The sequence below is a fragment of the Schistosoma haematobium genome, chromosome ZW, assembly GCF_000699445.3.
Source record: "Schistosoma haematobium chromosome ZW, whole genome shotgun sequence".
In the NCBI taxonomy this organism is placed as follows: Eukaryota; Metazoa; Platyhelminthes; class Trematoda; order Strigeidida; family Schistosomatidae; genus Schistosoma; species Schistosoma haematobium.
In genome coordinates, this window is record NC_067195.1 from 52,852,464 (window position 1) to 52,871,005 (window position 18,542).

Genomic DNA, 18,542 nt, shown 5'->3' on the forward strand with positions numbered 1-18,542 from the left:
TTATGGTGTTATTAATGAGAAATACTCCCGACATTTACGTATAAGGTAAACAATAACAAATAAGGTAACTTGTTCAACGCTAACTATTTAACTAATAAACTTTTACAAAAGTATTTTTGTAGAATCTTGAAAACCGGAAAATCTTTGTCTGTTGAAATATTTCATATTTCATGTTTCGATGGATATTAACTTTAATTAGATAGATATTCCCTAATTATGATTACATATAGAGAGATGAATTAAGGAATTATAGTAAGTTTATTAATGTAAACCTATGACTAGTTAATTGGAATGCATCTAAAATCTGCTCAGAACATTACAGTGTCTATTTTGACTTATTAAAATGAGTTATATTTATTTGTTTACTGATTTATTTGAACATATAAATATTGGTACAAAGGGGCACAGAATATATATGCGTCACACAAGTCACTTGATTTGTGTATGGGCCATGATATCACCTGGGGTGCCCAGATAGAAGCAGGATTAAAATGAGACTGCGATTTTTAATTACATCTTTTGTTATATCTAACATTTAATTACTGATTTAATGATTGATATTTTTTGATTTCGTTTATGATACATATCATTATGGTCCACTCGTTCACCTTTATACAATAAATGTCAATATAGTTTCCTTGCCTTAAAGATCGACCTAATTTTATCTGTTTATTTGAATAATTCAAGTAATAATAGTCAACTTTTAATCACTGAAAGATTATGATGAATTTTTACCGGATTACATTCATATGTGATCCGATGTTGTCTATGTTCGAAGTTAACTTATTGTTTGTTATTAAATGTTTATATACTTTAGACATATATACTAACCATTATCTTTTTTTGTTATTGTAAATAAATACTATTTCACATAATGAATACGATATGAATTTAGGAACGTGTTGAACCATTGAGTAAAATCTTACCTCAACTATCAAATCCTTCAGTTCATCAGTCAAAGTCAAATAAATTAAACATGGAATTAAAACAAATTGAAAACAAACTTTGTAGGCTAGATGTTACATCTGTGGATCCAGAAGATATTAAAGCAGCCGTTAGTAGTGGACGAGTAAGTTTATTACTTCAATTAGTTTGATTGAGGTTGATACATTAAAATTGATAATGTTGATCATTATATACCTTTGTGTGAATGTAATAAAGCTTATTTATATAATCAATAATATTCAGCAAATTGGTTTCATATATAATTCGCAATATTTTTTGAAAACAATTTTTATCACAAACTGACGTTAAGTGAGAAATAACTAAAATTTACTGACTAATGAACAGCTAATTTGTTAGTCTTAAATTCCTCATCAATACGTATACACATCTCAAGATTAGGTTGAATGGAGGATGCTGGTGGGCACCCTATGCTCCTCCATGACGGGTAACAGGCGTAAGTAAGTACGTATACAGAAACACATACTTCATAGGAACTACATTCAAAATATCTACAATTCTCCATAAAATCACTTCGTTTAATATTAACAGTAAGTTCACCGTCAATTAGTTTTGATGTATATTTTTCGAAATTTTAATCACAAATCATGTCCTGTGAAGTCTATCAATTACTGCGTGTTACTACATCTAATCAATGGTAATGAAGGAAGCTGATTAGGGGAATAGCTCAATACTCTTATTTTTCTAGCTATACAAGTACACAACAACTTAACTACACGTAAGTGGTATACTTTATTCTGATTATCTTATGACTTTCACTTTATTTGTTATATGGCGCCTTACTGGTTAAGATATCCAAAAACTGGGTCTCGGATTCGAGTCGCTCCATTTACGTTATTTCGTGAAGCCTTGTTGTACCATTAATCCTCGAATATATGGTACAGCCCAAAATCTAGTACATGATTTTGTACTCAATGTGTTGCGAAACTTATTATACAAGCAAAAGACATTATATTTTACTGTAAAATATTTTATTAGATGTACTATAATAACATCAATTATTTCTTAATCGGATTTCATTTGCATGTTTTATTAAAAAAAATCCAAATAACTTACAATTTACATAAACGATATTCAGCGTTCATTTACATTTCATGATTACAAACACTGTATATTTTCTTGATTTGTTTCCATTTTTATAACTTACAGACAATGCTTGCAACATTGAATGAATTAAAAACTGATTTGTTAAATATTATGGATAGTGATGAATCATTATATACTAATGAAAAATTAAACAATGAATGTTTAAGCATGCTATCTGAAAAACATAATCAATTAGTTTTACAAATTTTGTCTGGACTAGAACGTTTAGATAAAGCTTTACCATTAATTGAAGAATTAGAACAGCTTATGTCACAAATTAATGAAAATTTGTTAAGTGTTGAAGAAGTAACTGACTACTTAGAAACAGCTGATTGTCCTGTATCAAGAAAAGATTTGATTCAAGTAAGTTCTTTTTAAATATGTATTTTGTGTTTGTATACATAAACTATATAAATTGATTAGTTTATAGAAATGAATTGAAATTCAAAACTTCACATAAATTCTAGGATTAGTGAAGATTGGAAGAACTATGCGGATTTGTAATTCATTCTAGCCAAAAATTAGTCAGCAACGTTCACACTTTTGTCTTTAGTCTCGACTCAATCTTAATATCTCAAAAGATGGTGATCAGTGCGTGAATTTTTAATTAATGAACTGGAATACACTGAATTCTTATTCAGTGTTGGAAAATAACTTGTTCTTAGAATATTGAAATGGTGGACAGTTGAGTGATAGACTTTCCGAATTCACTATTTTCCGATTCGAATAGTTGAAAATTACTATACTATCAATTTAATGAAAAAAATATTGTAAAAATGTTTATCTCTAGATGTCAATTAGAAATAACACATTGTGTCACCTAGAAATAAAAAAAGATTCACTCTTTGAAGGTGGTCTTAATTTGATCCGGCTAGAATTATCACAGCGGGATTGTTTTTAGTTATGAAATATTTATTTTCAGTGTCGAATAGTTAACTGTTACTTATTAATGGATTTATCTGAGTAATTATTAAATATATGTTATGAACGGTGTATTACCTTAATTAAATCAGTAATATCTAGTTCTCGAGTAGTACACTATATTTATTCGATCCCATTCGTGCTTATAATCAATGATAAACAGTTTGAGGACATCATCTATAGACAAAGTTTGGTATCATTTAAGCATATCGTTCATAGGACTATTACCATCAGTACTTTTTAACCACGAGAAAATGTAAGTGTAATTTACACATCACTAAATCTCTATGCTTTCATTACCTGAGTGAAAATGTATGTTTTCTTTCCAAATAATTCTATCCTATGAAATATATTCAACCGTTAGTACATCAGAATATAGGTTTTAACGCCACAATAAAACAATCGTTTCATAATATTAAATATCCGGGCTACTGGCTAACAATAAGTAGTATAGATTAGGATCATTAAAGGAAATCTGATATACTTCAGGGTAGTTTTATGTTATTAATTTAACACTGAATTCATCTGAGGCAGAAAAAATCCACTAGAAACATTATTTCATCAAAACAGTGTAATTTATTAAACAATAATTAAGTGATTAAATTCGTCATTCACTTTTTTCATCTTACTATTTAGAAAATTTATCTACAGTTAACACATTTATGCCAAGAGAATGGTACAGTTGTTCAGATTAGACAAGTAGCTAATAAATTGAAATTATTGACACCAGAAGACAAACCAGAGTTAACTGCTGAATTATTTAATGAAATTGAAGACCATTTACATAGAGTGATCATGGCTAAAGAAATATTTCAATCACAAATGGATGAAGTAGAAAAAGATACGAAATGTAATGAATTATTAGAAAATTCTATAAACCAACTGAAATTACGCAATATCCATACACCTGAATTAATTGATAAACTTACGGTAAGAAATTATTGTTATAGTAAGAGGCTAATTAGTCTTTAAAATACCTACATGTTAATGATTGTTGATTCTATATGAAAAGTGAATTTATCCTTTTGAATACTTAGTACACTATAAAATTGATTGTTTTAACAGAAATCATATTAGTCTTAAATGTAAAAATGCCCACTATCAGTTTAAAAAATTTGACAAAGCAATGCATTAGTAATTATTTCGTTGATTATTATCACTACATTATTCGCGGTTAACTACAGTGATCAGATAATATAGATCACCATGGATGTAACAACAAAGTTCTGATTGTTCACATAAATAAATCTTGGCTACAGACATAAAAGAACGACTTAAAATTGAATATTTGTTTTTTATTCTTATATCATTTACGACAGATGGTTAATTATTCTTTGCTATCCCACTGTTCCTGATCATAAGTTTTTATAAATACGATGAAGATTGTATGAAGCATAAATTTACGGGTTTTGGTTAAACGCTGTAAACAAATAGAATAAATATTTAGGGAAAAAATCCCATTCGAAGATAATATCCTGATAAAGTTAGATGGTTCTATTTATTTTTATTATCAAACAATAGAACACTGTATTGTTGATATCCAAACAAACTTTTTAATAACAGTTTAGCTGTGATTTTCATACCATTACCCAAACTCTGATTGGATCAAAATATAATTAGAAGGATGATGTCAAAAGAAACCTTTCGATTGACATTATTAGTACTTAACTACTTATGTGTTTTAGTTATATATAACCCTGTTGTCTTTCTAAAATTTACAATGGGCCAGATATTCAATTTGGTGTCTTTTCTATATTGTTCCTGATTTCAGTTTACATTAAATGTAAATAGTAGGAACCTGTTAGTTTGATAAGATATAATCAAAACAATTAGTTTAAGATTCTTCAGTTAATATTTGATAACTTTGAGTAATTTAAAAATCCTCACAGGATAACCGAATTTCAAAAAATTACTAGTAATTATGACATCAATAATAAAGTAGAAAAACAATTGGCTAATTCTCTTAAAGATCTAAAGAAAAAGGGAAGAATTAAGACAGAGATTCATGATCCAATTAAGCCGACTGCATTATATATACCACAACTGTACAGTCTGCCTAAATTTCATAAACTGGGTCTTCCTCTACGCCCAGTTCTAGATATGTACAATTCTCCTTACCATAAAATTGCAAAGTAGCTAGTGAGAATCTTAGAGCCTTTGCACAAATCAGTTATTGGAAATAAAGAATAGTTGAAAGAACAATTACTCGGAGTGATTTCAACTTAGGGTTATACAGTAATTAAACCACAATTATTGTACTACAATCCCCAAAATAAACCATGGAGAAACAAGTTCTGGCTGAAGTAGACAATGTTATACAATAACAACTGTGATATTTCATGTGAATTACTGTTTGTGTAATTGTTAAAGTTCAAAAAACTATTTAGGAAGGGAAAAAGTTTGATGTGATTGTAACACTACAGTGCGATATAATCAGAGAAATGTGGAAACGAAACGTATCAGTCTACAGAATTAACAAGTCTAACTTTTCAATGCAAATTTATGTATAGTAGTTAGTGTTTTGTGTGGTCGACGTCAATCAGCCGATTGTGACAACATTCATATCACAGAAGGATCAGGCTACTGTGCTGTGAATACTGATGTTATTTCAGTATTTTCACCTCTCTTGAATATACTCCCAACGGCCCCGTTATTAGTAGTTAGTTAAACTCAGTCGGCAAAAAACAAAGAGTCTAAATTTCCTGATAGTTGATACTCATCATAAGGAACTGACATTAGTTACTACTCAGATTCTGCTGATTTGCAGTATAAAAGCATTACAGTCCGTTTATTTTTAGAAATTCTCCCACGTTCGATTCACTTACATTACACACGGTTAGATTACCGCCGCGTGTGATTATTTTAGAATCAGTAAAATTTTATCAATCAATATATATATATATATATCTTCATAAAATATGACATCGGGTAATCATAGAATCTACTTCACATGTTTCGTCTCATCCCCAGGTTTTCGTTTACATATAATTGCATTCATGTTGAGGTTTTCATTGAAACTGTAAGATAACACTTCTTACTTTAAACAACACATCGTTATCCACTAGGTTGTTTGGTCACAATAGCCTACTCCTGTTCAACAAGTTCTCTGAAGATGCAGCTTACACTATGTTGTTAAACGTTACACATTTAATTTTCTAATCATGGAGACAATACAAAATACCATTAGTTTTATTATTAACAATTTACAAAATTCTCAGTTTATTTTATCAAATTGACCCTCGGTACTGATACCTACAAACTAGGTCGTATACATTTTTAGTTAACACTTTTTTTTCTCTCAAAATTCCAGGCCGATGTCTATTCAAATCCAACGATCAAGAAATCATCCGGTGATTACTTATTATCAATTAATCGTCTAATTGATAATCTTTTAAAATCTGATGCACAAATTTCACCAACATTACAGAATTTAGCTCGAGAAATCCGGATACATTTCAATGGAATTATAAATTTTAATTGTTATTGTTTGGGAACCAGTGGACTATTGTCTTTATCACAAACTGATTCATGTAACGAAGACTATCAGTATTGTTCAGACAACATGGTTCTTGAAACTTCAGTCTCTGAAAGGAAAACTTTGTTACAGGTAATTTGAAGAATAAGGGAATGTAGCAGTGTGAAACATGAAGTAGTATATTCTAAGTTGATTTATTAACTAAAGTATCATGTTTAAAATACTCTAGAAGAAATCCTGAAATATTCTAGCAAAATATATTTGATTATACACATTTTCGATGACAATCTGTTTGTGTGATTACACAAAAACCTTCAAGTTGAATTATTCTTTAAACGATCAATTATGGTTGTGATAAGGTTAAGGGTAAAACTGAAACATATCACTTTCATTAAAGAATGTTTCCATAAACTGTGATATTGAACAATCAGTATAGAATGTAGCGCATTAGTTTGGATAATGCATTTCATTATTTTCAAATATTTTTTCATTGGATAATTTGTAAATACTCAATATAACTGTGTATGTTAGACAAGAAATATGTTGTAGTTTCTACCTTTTAAAACCAGTTTTTAACAAGTTCAGTTATCTCGGTAAAATGAAAAGATAGTTCTTTTTAAAAATAAATTTCGGTCTGCTTTACACATGTCATCATTTTATCACACAGCAATAGTGTTAGTAAAAATGCATAGTTACTTTTTGCTCACAATTATTGATTGTTTAAGCGATTAGATTAGCTTCATAAAGATCAGGTAACCACTGTTTACATACTTACATTTAAAGATAACTTAGATCACGAAAAATGAATTCAGTCACAAAATAACAGTCATCCAATCACACCAGTTGAGCCAGGTTACAAGTGTAAATCCTTGAACTACTATTCGATTAACCCAAGGTATTGGAAGAAGCATCAGATCCGAAGATTCTTTATCCCTCTTCTGTCAGGGTTGTGACTGATCACAGCTGATTGGCGAACTGGGATGAAGTAGCTGTCTATTGGCAATTAATTTTAAATTTTTGTCTAGTTAGTCATTCCATGATGTATGCTACCTGTAGACTAAAACATTTTAAGAACACCCTATCTAACTATAATACTTGTTATTTTAAATTTATTTCACATGAATAGTTCTGGCTCCATATTGTATTGAATCATTCACTTAATTTTCAATCTTAATTTCAAATTAAATTAATTTCAAAATTTATTATAAGAAATAAATTAATCACTTAATATTTCTATTGATAAGACCATTTATTTCATTAATGCTTTTATTGACAAGAGAGAAAGAAAGATATGATATCCTCTAAAACATATCTGTCGAAGAAAGCAGTACATTCTGACAGATATTTAAGGAGATTATGGGAAGCAATCCTGTCATTAGTCAATCATTTATCGTTTGCTATGTGTATAGTTGAGTGATTTCAAAAGTTGATTTTATAATAAAACACGTTTTGAAATCGATACACTAGATCAACGATATTGGTGTAGAAAATTCAATGTTTATTCATCATACAAGTCATATTCAAGGTGAGAAAAAAGTTAGATGAATAGCGGCTAGCAGAGAAATCCAGGGCGTGAATTTAGTCCGATTCAAAACTCATCCCTGAGTTGATGTTCAATCCAGGACTCGAACTCAGTACTATCGCGTTATCCACCTACCTATTGAGTCTAGATAGCCATTGGCTTGAGCGATGGCAAACAACTAATGCGAATAAAAGATTTTTAGTATGGGGTTGTAAAGATTGTTGAATGTCATTGAAATCATGAACTGATCAATGTTATATCACAATTAAAAGCTCAGAAGCACTAGACGATCATTTCTTTCTAGTACGGAACCTCTCAGCAGTGTGCATCCACGATACCGTAAGGTGGAACTAGAACTACAGTTCCTCCGTCTCGCGCGCGAACGCCCAACCTCTAGATTACTAAGCCTGTGCCCATTGGTGTTAATGACTAACTTTAAACAATCTACAATATAATATAAACATGTGTTTACTAACAAATAGCTTCGAGAAGTAATTCTCGAAGTTCTAATGAGAATCCCCGTCCAGTTGAGTTTAACTGTGTCGAGTGTGAGGGAGTCACCTACCAAAGACAATGGAGAATGGCCGCGCAATGCCGTGGATATATACATTGACACAATCGGTTCCAGGTCCAGTGGTCTAGAAATTAGGCGTTCGCACGAGACCATGGAACTTTGGTTCAAGCCTCGAGTGGATGATCGTAGATGCAAACTGCTGAGGAGTTTCATCCTAGGACGAAACGACTGTCCAGTGCTACCAGGTTTTCAACAGTGGTCTTACATTGATCGGTTCACGATTTCAACAAATGATAAAGGTTATAACTCTGACATTTAACGCAGCTTATGATTTTTTGTCAGTCCTTGAAGTCATCTAAATTGCCATTGCATATGTAATAAGTCATAGAGCATCAATACAAAGTGACTAACTACGAATATTCTTCTGTGTAAGACACTACGCCTCAAATAACTCAGAAAATTTGTCTTGATAATTTTATTTCGTTGTCAAGATGTGGCATGACAAATTGATTTAATGCACATATGTGCTAGATTCTACACTACATATAGTTAACTGACCGAAATTAATCAACAAAATGAAAGATTTTTTTAAAAGTGTAAGTGACATTATACTGAATGAATGATCATATACAAAGGCGTAACTTGTTAAAAAAATCAGCACGTGAGTCTAACATATTTTTTATCATAAATTATAAAGTGTAACAATTTACTGAATGATCAGTGATCGATTGGTTTAAGTTTTTGAACCCTTCGCAATCTTTTTCCTCTGTTGGTAAGAATTACAAAGATCCCTAGCGGAGCTTTAGTTATAACTGATAAGAAGTCGCATATTCGAACAAAATAATTAACCAGTGATTTCTGATTTCTAATAATTATCTAACCAATGTCTGTCTATGATGGGAAACCTCAAATACTCAGTGATACAGTTTAGTGGCTGTTTAGATCCCTAAATTTAACAGTTACCTTATTCCTTATTATTATTATTGCATGTTTTATTTTAAAATTTTAATAGTGACATTTTTATTTGCACATTAATTAATTCGTTTTATTTTAACTAGACCTACTTCAAATTTACAGAATCTGTAAGTATGCGTGTGTTTATGAGTATACATATGTACATGTGTGTATGTGTTACAGAAGGATACAATAAGGGATTTCTTAACATGGAAACAATGTTTGTTTTTCCTCTTTTAACATCTGACTACGCTTATGTTACCTGATATATAGAATTATATAGCTATTTTGTCACTTGTTTGTTTGGATTTAATTTTAATTCATTTTAGCCGCTTTTACTGTATGTGTTCTCAGGATATATTTTTAATCTTCAATTCATCTTTAGGTTTCTTTTTTTACTTGATTAGATTTCAATTTAAAAATTATTATAATCAATATTGGGGTATCTTAGTTACTGTAAATTGAAAAGTTAATTGTTCATACTTGTTATGTTTGTTTTTATAGTAATTGAGTGTGTAGCTATGTGTTGTGTGACCGTTCCGTGTATTCAACCATTTCTATGCTGCACAATTTCTGGAATTCGGTTACCCTGCTTGGTTAGCTTAAATTTAAAATACTGACTAAAATTGATAGGAAGTCTAAGTTTTAGGAGGATTGAAATGTGAAAGTATTGAATAATTAGTTCAATATTCCATTCAACTCAATTGTCAACCATCGTTTTACTTGTATGATTCACTTAGTAAGTGAAATTCATTGGTAAGATTTTACAGAGATCAAGACAACATTTTATTGTAAGACAATTAGTGAAATTATTATTGCAAGTAACAAACAAAAGAGAAAAAAATTTGGATAAAACGAAATATATTTACTCAAAGAATCGGTTTGAATAATTTTTTCTGGTTAGCGTTGTTTTAGCAAGTTAGTTTTCCTCGGGATGGGGTAACTAATTCCATGACCGACCCACTTGCTTTATCCGGGCTTGGGACCGGCAGTAGTCTCAGAGGGACTCCAGGGGGAGTTACTCAGAGAATTAATAAACTAAGCTTATTAGTAATATTTTAAGTTTTGACCCAGTAAATACATATTTGATTCCTTAAGTATTAAGGCGCCAAAAAGTTTAGGAATTTATCGATTATATTATTGAACCTACAAAATCGTGACTAGTTTTAAACATAAATTTGTGACGAGTAAATTACAATATTTTGTCATAAAATACTTTTATCCATTCTGTACATTAAAATAAATGAATTATTGATTGGAGGAATATCATTATTTAATGAATTTTTGAGCGTAACCCTTTTGCTCCTAATTTTTCATCATAAAATTCAATGAAAACAATTGTCCCTCTTATTATAGAATATGTTAGAGTACTTTATCTTATTGAAAATAAACACGGAAATATTAATTATAATGGTTTATCTGATATATGACAGGCAGACTTTGATTACTATTTCAGTTTTAAATCGATCACTAGTATATAACCATCATAATGATTTTCTCTACAACTCATTATAGTTACAAAATTTTTCCACAGAAATTCCCTACCCTATGTTGTTTTCCTCTTTATCAATAAATTCTTGACATGTAACTATTTGATCAATTAACAGAGTTTGCTTGCCTAATGAGTGTATGAGCAGGTTTTTGAAATTCGCTTTAAATGTTTACAAATGTATACGAATATATCTATATGTGCTAAAGGGGGTATGTATAATACAAGTATTTATTTGTTTTAAATGTATATAAATAAACGTACATATTCATTTTGGCTGTGTGACTGTTTCTTTCCAATTTTGTATTTTTAGTTTAACTACTTAAAACTTTTTTCAGTAGTATAGTTGCATTGCATACTTATATATTGCTTAAGTAGTTGTGTGTTTGGGCTGGCATAGAACGGCTGATAAATGAAGTAATTATCACAATCATAATACCATATTATAGCTTTATAAATTTACAAAAATAATTTGTCTTATTTTCAGGCACTATATATACATTTAGGTACTCATTACTTATGAGTAATATGGTGCAAAGAAAAGTGGTGTTGTTTAATTCCAGTTTGAAATGTATACCTACATCTTTTATATTTGTTATTTTTGATCCTTTTTATTCTGGGAAAAGTTTAGATTTCATCAACTCTCCCAACAGAAAGCCATTGAATATTTGTTTTTTTCATGCATAATGGGATTTTTTCTATTTTACATGCTTAATCTCAATATTTGACAGTTATTCGCACAACAAAGATTATATCTGGAAGCACGACTGAGAGATTTAATTGTGACCGGTGGAAATAGTAACTCATCTGACCGACTCGAAGATTTGTTAAATTTGCAGGTAGGTTACTTTTATAAATGTAGATAAATTAATTTTTGTCGACTATATTAATGACTCAAATATATTCGTGAAATCTTTATAGCGCCTTTAGTTTATTTCAGGATAAATGTGTGCAGAAAAGTGATGATACATCTGCATAGAAAAGTATCAGAATGTCGGGATTCGTTTCTTCACCATTTAAATCAATAAACTAAACGAACCATGGACCTGAGACCTAGGTTGGAATTTCACTTCGTTTACTTTTTTGGAACATACGGTAGTATTCTCAGTCCTCACATTTAGAAGATCATAAATATCGTGGATATATATCTCTTTGATTTAATTTAAGAGGAATTATTTTGATGAGTGAAAAAACATCTTGTGAGTGCTTTTCTTTTAACTGAAGATTGGTCATCTATATATATCTACATATGTGAATACGTTTTTCAAGATTCGAAACTCACAATTTCTCTTTTCAAAGATTAGGCAGTTATTTTTTTTACTGAATTTAATCAACGTATCTTTACATTACTAAATAATCCGAACATATAAAGAGGGACTGTTTTCACCCTCCGAACTGTCTACTATCTTCTTAATTAAATACTAGCACAACTGTTTTAATGTCCGTATTTTTTTGTTTCTTTTTGTTTTAATGTAAGAGTTTATGGTATGAAACCAATGAAAAATTGGATAAAAAATTTCATAAAGCAACTCTACTAGAAGAGCAACTTAGTACAGCGCAACAGTTATTAATTGATTATACTGTAAGAGATATTTATATTTATTAAAATATTTAAATATTTTTCAAATAATTCATTTAGATAAAAGTTTTTTTATTGTAATGAAACTGAAGTAGGTTTTTATCATGACCGAATATAAACTAACAAATGATTGTATACTATGGAGAGCTAGATAACTATTTTAATCCAGTTGTGGTGCTAACTTACATTTCTCCACGAAATTTGAGATAACGTAATGATCGAGTAGGATGGAAATAATTTACGGATCAATAATATGAAAGATGATTGTGTATTTGACAGATATGTAGAAGAATTTAAAAAAATTACCCATAGATTATGATTAACGACTGAGAACTAACTATAAAAAGACTATACAAATGTAATAATAATAATAATAACAATAAATTCTAATTAACAATCTCACGATCGCTTTAGTGCATGATATTATTCATTATTCATTAGTCTAGTTTGTTTGTTTATTTGTTGTTGTTTTTTAATGAAAAGACAATTATTTGTTATTTTCTTTCTTACTATTATTAATATTAATATTAGCATTATTATTATCTCTTTATAATTTGTTACTAACAGAAAACTCCAACAACTGAAATTTATAATCACTGTATCAAATTATTAACGGAATTAGAACAAACTTATCATTGGAAACTAACTTTAGATAAAGAACGATTAAAATATAAAGATTATTTAGATATGAATTATATTGATTTAAAAAATAAATTTATTGCTGACGATTATATTATATTAAATGATGAATTATTAAATATATATGAAAAACAATTACAATGTACAAATCGTTTATTAAATTGTATACAAAATGATTTAAAATGTTGTCATGATGGTTTAACTTCACAACTTGGTGCATATATAGATGTAAGATGATTTTTGTTGTCGTTGTTGTTGTTTAAAATTATTTTTATTGTTTATATTTTGTTTTTTGTTTTATTTTTACTTGGTATTATATTTGAAAATTTGATATTGATATATTTTGTTGTTTGAATGCTACTTGTTATATCTGGTCGTCGCTGATTGTTGTGTCGGTAATGTTTATCACTTATACTCGGAACAAAAGATCTCTGCGATTCGCACTACACAAAAGTAAAGAACATAAAGACTAATATAAGTAAATATATATTAACCGCCAAAACAAGACGACGACCACTCTAGTCAAAAATACACTCATTTATATATTGATTGTGCACACACTTTGATGATTAATAATTAGGATGAAGTCACATATATGAAAAATACTCAGTTATAATAAACCACATACTGATCATAATTCATGTCAATGGAATACAAGAATATCATATGTTATACAGAATAAAATATCATACGAGAAAACAAAACCGAATACTACACTGAGTAATTATCACATTGAATCAGAATGGAATTAATGTTGAACAAAACTCATAATAAGTAAATCAATTGAATTTTGACTTTTCTTCTCGTCATATCAGATATAAACAGTTAAAATAATAATGATAGATAAAGGCTAACAGTGAAATGCAGGATGCACGTCTCGTTCTATACGGAACTCCTCAACTGGATGTACCTGAATCTCAAAGTTGATGTTCACTCCGAGACTCGAACCCAGTATCGTTCACTTCAAACGCCATCACGTTATCCACTTAGCTACTGAGTCCTGATAGCCATCTGCTTGTGGAACAGGAAGTTTTAAATTCATTTGGTGCTGTTTACTCGCATCTCCACATTTTTATTTAGGACTGCGATTAATCAGTCTCTTATTGGTATATGCGTATCTTGTGCAGACTGCCTCGGTATTGCGTTAGGTAAGCAACACCAGGTGAATCGACGAAATTACATTTTATTATTTCTAAACAGATGATTGCTTGCATTTTGACCAAGTAAAAATTTAGAAAGATAAAATGGTGATACTATAATTTATGGATGACCTTTGAGGGACGCTAAAGTGAAGTTGAGGATGTTTACCTACCTACTAGGGTTAAATAAGGATTATAAAATTATGTGAAGAATAAGGATTGTGACTTACAATTGATAGTTAGGTTTATAAATTAGATTCAGGGTTTTTATCATGAACTGACATCAGCTAAAATGTTAAAACGCTATTTGGTCAAATGTCTGAATGAATTTCACGCCAAAATCCGAAACCTGTTATTTTACATCTGATTGGTTTATCCATAAATTATAGTCTCGCCAATACATTCGTTGGTTTTAACACAAAAAGTAACTAAACATGAAGTTTTAAAAATACTGCAAACAAAATAGTACAATAATCACGTTTAAAAGCTAGTCAGATTAGAAAAATCAGTATACGTTTGTTAAATTTAGTCAACAGAGAATGCTGGTGGGCAGCCTATGCTCCTCCACGAGGAGTAATAGGAGTAAAGTAATTAAGCTGAAAAGGATGATGATTGCACTTACAGTAATTTTGAATTACAAGCGACTGGGATTTTTTCTAATATGAAATCGAGAATACGGTCATTGACAAATATGACACTTCAACAATTATCCACATGATCAAACTCATGAAGAGGTCAGATGTGAAGAAAAAGCTTAACATTCGACGAAGCTCAGATGTTATACTTGAAGTGGAACAACTTTCCCTATATATTTGGGAACATACAGTAACCTTAATGGCACAGTAAAATTATAAAATTCGAAGTGACAACGACCAGTTAGGTAGTGACAAAGAGCATTGAGAGAATACTAATCAGAAAATTGTTGTCGCGATTTTCTTAACCTGATTGATAACCTGAGCTCTTCTTATAGTGTGACGTTTCACTAAGCAAAGTTTTAAAATTTATCGAGGACAGCGGTTAGTCTATAGATCTATCAGTCTGTTTTTTGCAGCTTTTTCATACAAGCGTTTATTATTGACGTATTAGCATCAAACCTTTATCATTAGATCGAAAAATTAACTTTCTTGGGATCGATTAATCATGATCGTGTTAACAAAAAGAAGTACACAAAGACAATCAGAAATAAAAAAGAGAAACAAAAGATTGACAATCTCAGATAATGTTCTTTGCTTATATTACGGAGGTAAATAAAACAATTAAGTTCAAAGATGTGACCTAATTTTATTTCATTTGAAATAAAAAAAGCTTGAGAAGGCGATCAGTGGAATTAAGTACTCCCAGTTACTTATCCCTCATTTATATAAGAATCAGATAGTAAACTTGTTTTAGTTACTCAACAATGAATTGGACTACTAACTTAGAATAACCATCATTCAGTTAGAATTTCTAAGTAATTTAAATATTTCAACTTCACTTGTACATAACAAATACATTTATTAACTCTTGGCTATTTTAACAACATTTTGTTAACTATTCTGCTTGATATTTTTGTGCTTCTTTTTTAAAACAGACTTTAGAAAGCGAATTACAAACCTGTAATAAGTCTCTGATGGATTCAGCAAGAATCCTTCAAGAGATTAATGATGATATAAAATTGAAACGAAAAAGTCAAACAAATCAAATACACTCTGAAAATTCAGAGAATATCAATGTTCTTGAGCAAGACAATGATGAAATAGTTTGGTTGAAAGTTTTACTATCAACACAAAAAAACCGCTTAGATACCTACAATAATGAATTTGAATTGAATAAGAAGTAAGTTATATATAACAATGAAATATATTACCCTTAACTGAGAACAGGATTTAGAACAGTTTTTCTCTTCAGCATTGAATACTTTACATTCTTAGTGATATCTTATATTCTTGTATGTCTCAGTTTTTTCGGTTCTATTTATTTATTTCATCTTTCATGACGTCAAGCCGTGTTAGGGAATTGCTTCAGTCAAAAAATTAGTATTCTATAAATACACAGAAAGAACATTTTGAAGGTTTGTAAAGAATTATCTTGATGGAATATTATAACGAAAAACGTTTACAGGGTGCTCGATAAGAAAATTATGCATCATTATTTTAAGCTAATTGCATGCTGTTTTGTGACGTTAGAGATCTAGAAGCAATCGATACTTTGTAGTATTTTAGGCCGTGGAAGGATATTTCTCCTTAGAGATCTTCGAACGTATTTTGGTTAGTATTGATGGTATTATCGATTCAACAATGTGGGTACTAAGAGCAATGAGTTATTATTTTAGGCTGGTCATACACTTCCCTTTCTTGAGTAATTTTTGAATGTGTTAGTCCCAAACTTTATCACCGGCATCAACAAATTCGTAGGGTAGGCGAAGGTGTGATGTTTTTGAAGCTGACCTTTACTAACCTTTCCCTAAGTTTGTGCATCGCTATAGATACATCCTATCAATAGGAAGCAACTCGTTACAGCTACACTCTACTACAGTCAACAGCATGACTTCTACTTTGGTAAGTCAGTCTATCATTTTTGTTTTTGTGCCTTCCCATCTGACCTCTACTTTAAGAGACAACATCGAAGATCAAGTATTATGACGCATATAAGTCGACTGGATTGTCGTGTTGGCAAGCTTGACCAGGAAATTAAGGTACTAGATAGTATATAACTGGGCTACAATAGTTAGACGCACAATTACAAATGTATGTATTGAAACTAATAATTAATGTATCAAATTTACTCTCGTAAGTTTTCATAACATGTTACACTTGAATACACTTCAACCGCTTTTTCGAAATAAAAAGTGTATATATAAATCTTATTTGACCAACATTTTCATTCACAGTGATTGGCTTAAACGTTATCAATTATGGCAATCATTTAATGAACGATTAAGAGATTTAAAAATGACAACTAACCATTTGCTGAAATTACAAAACGAAGACAATCAGATAGAACTCTCCAATATTGAGGTAATGCGATTATTGTCTTTTTTGTCAGGTTTCTTTTAAATTTGCAACTATTAATCTAGAATACATTTATGGTCATCAGGTAGTAAGACACGTCGTCATTTACAATTTTTAACTTTGATTAGCTATTACTATTAATGAGAATTGTCTAACATATTGCTCAGATTTTAATAATCCTGAAGTGTACAGTGATTAGGAATCTTTATTAGAATTGTCAGAACATAAGCTGAAGTCATTATATTATTAGATGTGGAGTCAACTGATTGTGATATTTTAGTCACTTTTGTGTAGAATATAATCATTTCATAGTGTATAATGTTAGAACATGGATTTTTTTCTAAGATACACATCCCATTCTATTTATAGCCTTATAAAAGTAAATTTGTTTTTGAGTTCCTGCTAAGAGTACAATGCAGATAATTCAAATTTCCATACTGAACTTATTCAGTCTGTTATGTGGTTTCAGTTAACGTAGTCTTAGCAGGATGTATCGATGCTTACAATGGCTTATCAATAATTCGTCATCAAGATGTTTTGAGACAGTTACTATCCTGTCTCGTAATGATTATTGACTATTTTTGGGTTGTGGAATTAGCGAGGACTTTTCAATTTGTACTTAGTTGTAACCATATTTTGACATATGCTGTAGAACTACGGAACAACATATACTCTTAACTATATGCGGGATCGGGGCTAAAACACTTCGATCTTTCAACGAGCAAGACTTTTGCCTTACTTCTGATTTAGTCGGGAGCTAGAATAGTACAGCCGTTCAGTCCTTCCCGGTTTTCATTTCTTTCTGTTTCATATCAGCTCTTGGGGAAAATCACCCTGTAATTCTGTGTTGTACATAGTGTCAATATATAGGTTGTAGAAGAATAAACTGGTTAAAATATGAGAGGCTAATGAGAGCTTTAAACTTGATAGTCTGCCGGTTGGGATACTGGTTTGTTGTTATCAATTTTTTGTTAGTATATATATGTGGTAGTTTGACAAATAAGAACATCTTTGATTCACAGCTAGATTAAAATTGGCTTTAACATCTCGGATGTCTATGTTGTCCATCATTCCTACAGTGTCTAAACATGTGATTATATCTCCTGATCACTATCACTTTTCCACTTTCCGACTGTTTTAAATGATACGGAGAATTTATTAATTCAGTTCAGTGAGTTGTTTACTGTTATAACGCTACAAACATTTGTACTACATCTTAAATGACAAGTATTGTTTGCAAGGTTATAGTACTTCTTCCTTTTCATAAACAT

The 18,542-nt window shown here is 30.2% G+C and overlaps 1 protein-coding gene across 2 annotated transcripts in view; it reads left to right on the forward strand.

The window, feature by feature from the left end:
• The window catches only part of MS3_00003861 (uncharacterized protein), a 248,629-nt gene that overhangs the window by 106,448 nt on the left and 123,639 nt on the right, over positions 1 to 18,542 (forward strand). Inside the window, exons 23-32 of one of the 2 annotated variants that reach the window (XM_051211722.1) lie at positions 896 to 1,069; positions 2,113 to 2,412; positions 3,607 to 3,900; positions 6,281 to 6,577; positions 9,540 to 9,563; positions 11,656 to 11,763; positions 12,402 to 12,506; positions 13,071 to 13,370; positions 15,852 to 16,096; positions 17,151 to 17,277. In XM_051211722.1, coding sequence (XP_051071819.1) covers positions 896 to 1,069; positions 2,113 to 2,412; positions 3,607 to 3,900; positions 6,281 to 6,577; positions 9,540 to 9,563; positions 11,656 to 11,763; positions 12,402 to 12,506; positions 13,071 to 13,370; positions 15,852 to 16,096; positions 17,151 to 17,277 — 1,974 coding nt within the window. The remainder of the gene's footprint in view (positions 1 to 895; positions 1,070 to 2,112; positions 2,413 to 3,606; positions 3,901 to 6,280; positions 6,578 to 9,539; positions 9,564 to 11,655; positions 11,764 to 12,401; positions 12,507 to 13,070; positions 13,371 to 15,851; positions 16,097 to 17,150; positions 17,278 to 18,542) is intronic. The other variant, XM_051211723.1, reaches the window with a different exon arrangement.